Source organism: Nanorana parkeri, unplaced genomic scaffold, assembly GCF_000935625.1.
Source record: "Nanorana parkeri isolate BGI_ZX_2015 unplaced genomic scaffold, ASM93562v1 scaffold1756, whole genome shotgun sequence".
In the NCBI taxonomy this organism is placed as follows: domain Eukaryota; kingdom Metazoa; phylum Chordata; class Amphibia; order Anura; family Dicroglossidae; genus Nanorana; species Nanorana parkeri.
Window position 1 is genome coordinate 109,926 of NW_017308024.1, and position 2,083 is coordinate 112,008.

A 2,083-nucleotide genomic window follows, 5' to 3' on the forward strand; every position below is an offset into this window, starting at 1 on the left:
ACCCACCCATGGAGAATGGCAGACCTGCAGGCTGCATACAATGTCACCGAGATCACTTGTACAAAACAAGCGTCGGCTTCCCCGCTGTACATTTAGCTCTGCTTGCCCAAAGCAGGGATAAATGTAGAAAACAACTACCCGCCCGGGCATCGGGAGAAAGGAATTCCACACCCCTGCTGCCCCTCTACTCCCTGCTGCCCCGAGGCCGGGCCTTGGTTGGCCTTGTGGGAAATGCGGCCCTGCACATAACAGGTGAAAATGTCAGTGAAAAGGTTCTTTACGACAGGTAGGAGGCGGCCACTTCGCCATAGTCTTCCTTTAATACGACTGGATCCTCATCTTCTATTATTTCCCTCATCGGAATCTTCTCTTTCTCCAAAAACCTTCCACAGGACGGCTTCACCCCATTGGCCGTAGCTCTGCAGCAGGGTCACGAGAACGTGGTGGCTTACCTCATCAGCTATGGGATGAAGGGGAAAGTCCGACTGCCAGCTCTGCACATCGCGGCCCGAAACGATGACACACGAACCGCCGCCGTCCTGCTGCAAAATGACCCCAACGCGGACGTGCTGTCCAAGGTCAGTCTATACTGCTATGCGGCTGTTTGTCATTTGACAGGTGAAGCTGTATTTGTGTTTTATGTTTCTTCCCTTCTTTGCTTTTCGCTGGGACACTTGAAGTAGATGTGATCCCAATCACTAAAATCTCATACATGTGAATGCAATTTACAATTTCAGTCTTCTTAAATCTGCAGCTTTTATTAAAAGAATCCCTGGTGATCCTGCCATGGAGGTCCTTCTTCAGGCACTTCCTGTTTATAGCATGACAACGCTCTGTTCCTATCTCCCAATTGTGCTCTTGCGTTGTCACCCTGTCACAGAGCTTCTGATAGAGACTGCAAGTGGTCTTATCAATGCACGTTGTGCAGGCATGGGTCGCCGCTGTCAGCATCAGGAATCCTGCCCCGGGAAATGCCATGCAGCCATCGGTGGTGGTGGTGGGGGCATGTAGTCAGGGAGTGGCTACAGGAGAGTTTATTTTGAAAAATGGCCGTGCTTCATCAAGCTTTATTGATCTAGTTTGATTTTATTTGACCTATTAATGTGTACATAGAAAATAAAAGAGATGTCCCCCCATCCATGTTGATGAGACGCAGCCACTGATTGGTCAACAATTTTTTTAACCCGACTCCTTTGACAAAAATCAATTGAACAATGTGGGTGGTGTCGGCAGGGCCACCCCCAGCTCAAAAGGTGTTGGAGGCCGGCCTCGGGGTTTTCACCTAATTTGTCGATAAGTACGAATTTTTATTGGACTAAGACCGGTGAAAACGACTCGATTAAAGGAAAATTCTACTTTTGTGAAACTGTTAAAAAAAATTCTGATACATGTCATTTCCTGCCCGTGGGATTGGCTCACAGATTTTTCCTGGAGTCTGCACTAGGATACAAGTAAGATTTTAGGCATTCCCCAATAGTAATTTATTTTATGGTGAGATACTCCTTAAGGGTTAACTACTTCTAAAGGGAAGCAGACATTGCAACTTTCCTCATTAGAGCACTGAAAGTGCACCATGTGGTTATAATGAACCAGACCCTCCCATTCACAAATCAGACCCCTCCCATTCAGGAATCATACCCCTCCCATTCAGGAATCAGAATCCTCTTATTCACAATCCATTTAATTTTTAGTGAGATACTCCCTAATGGTTAGCTACTTCTAAAGGGAAGCATACATTGCAACTTTACTTATTGTAACACTGAAAGTTCACTTGGTGGTTTTAATGAGCCAGACCCTCCCATTCAGAAATCATACCCCTCCCAGCCACCATTTATTTAATTTTTGGTGAGATACTACCTAAGGCTTAACTACCTCTAAAGGGATTCAGGCACTGCAACATGACTTATTATAGCACTGAAAGTGCACCAGGTGGTTGTAATCAACCAGACCCTCCCATTCATAAATCATACCCCTCCCATTCATAAATCATACCCCTCCCATTCAGGAATCATACCCCTCCCATTCAGGAATCAGACCCCTCCCATTCAGGAATCAGACCCCTCTCATTCAGCAATCAGACCCC

The 2,083-nt window shown here is 46.3% G+C and overlaps 1 protein-coding gene across 1 annotated transcript in view; it reads left to right on the forward strand.

Annotated features, from left to right (window-relative positions):
• ANK1 (ankyrin 1) overlaps positions 1-2,083 on the forward strand; it is a 214,595-nt gene that overhangs the window by 105,294 nt on the left and 107,218 nt on the right. Inside the window, exon 6 of the mRNA XM_018571430.1 lies at positions 393-578. Coding sequence (XP_018426932.1) covers positions 393-578 — 186 coding nt within the window. The remainder of the gene's footprint in view (positions 1-392; positions 579-2,083) is intronic.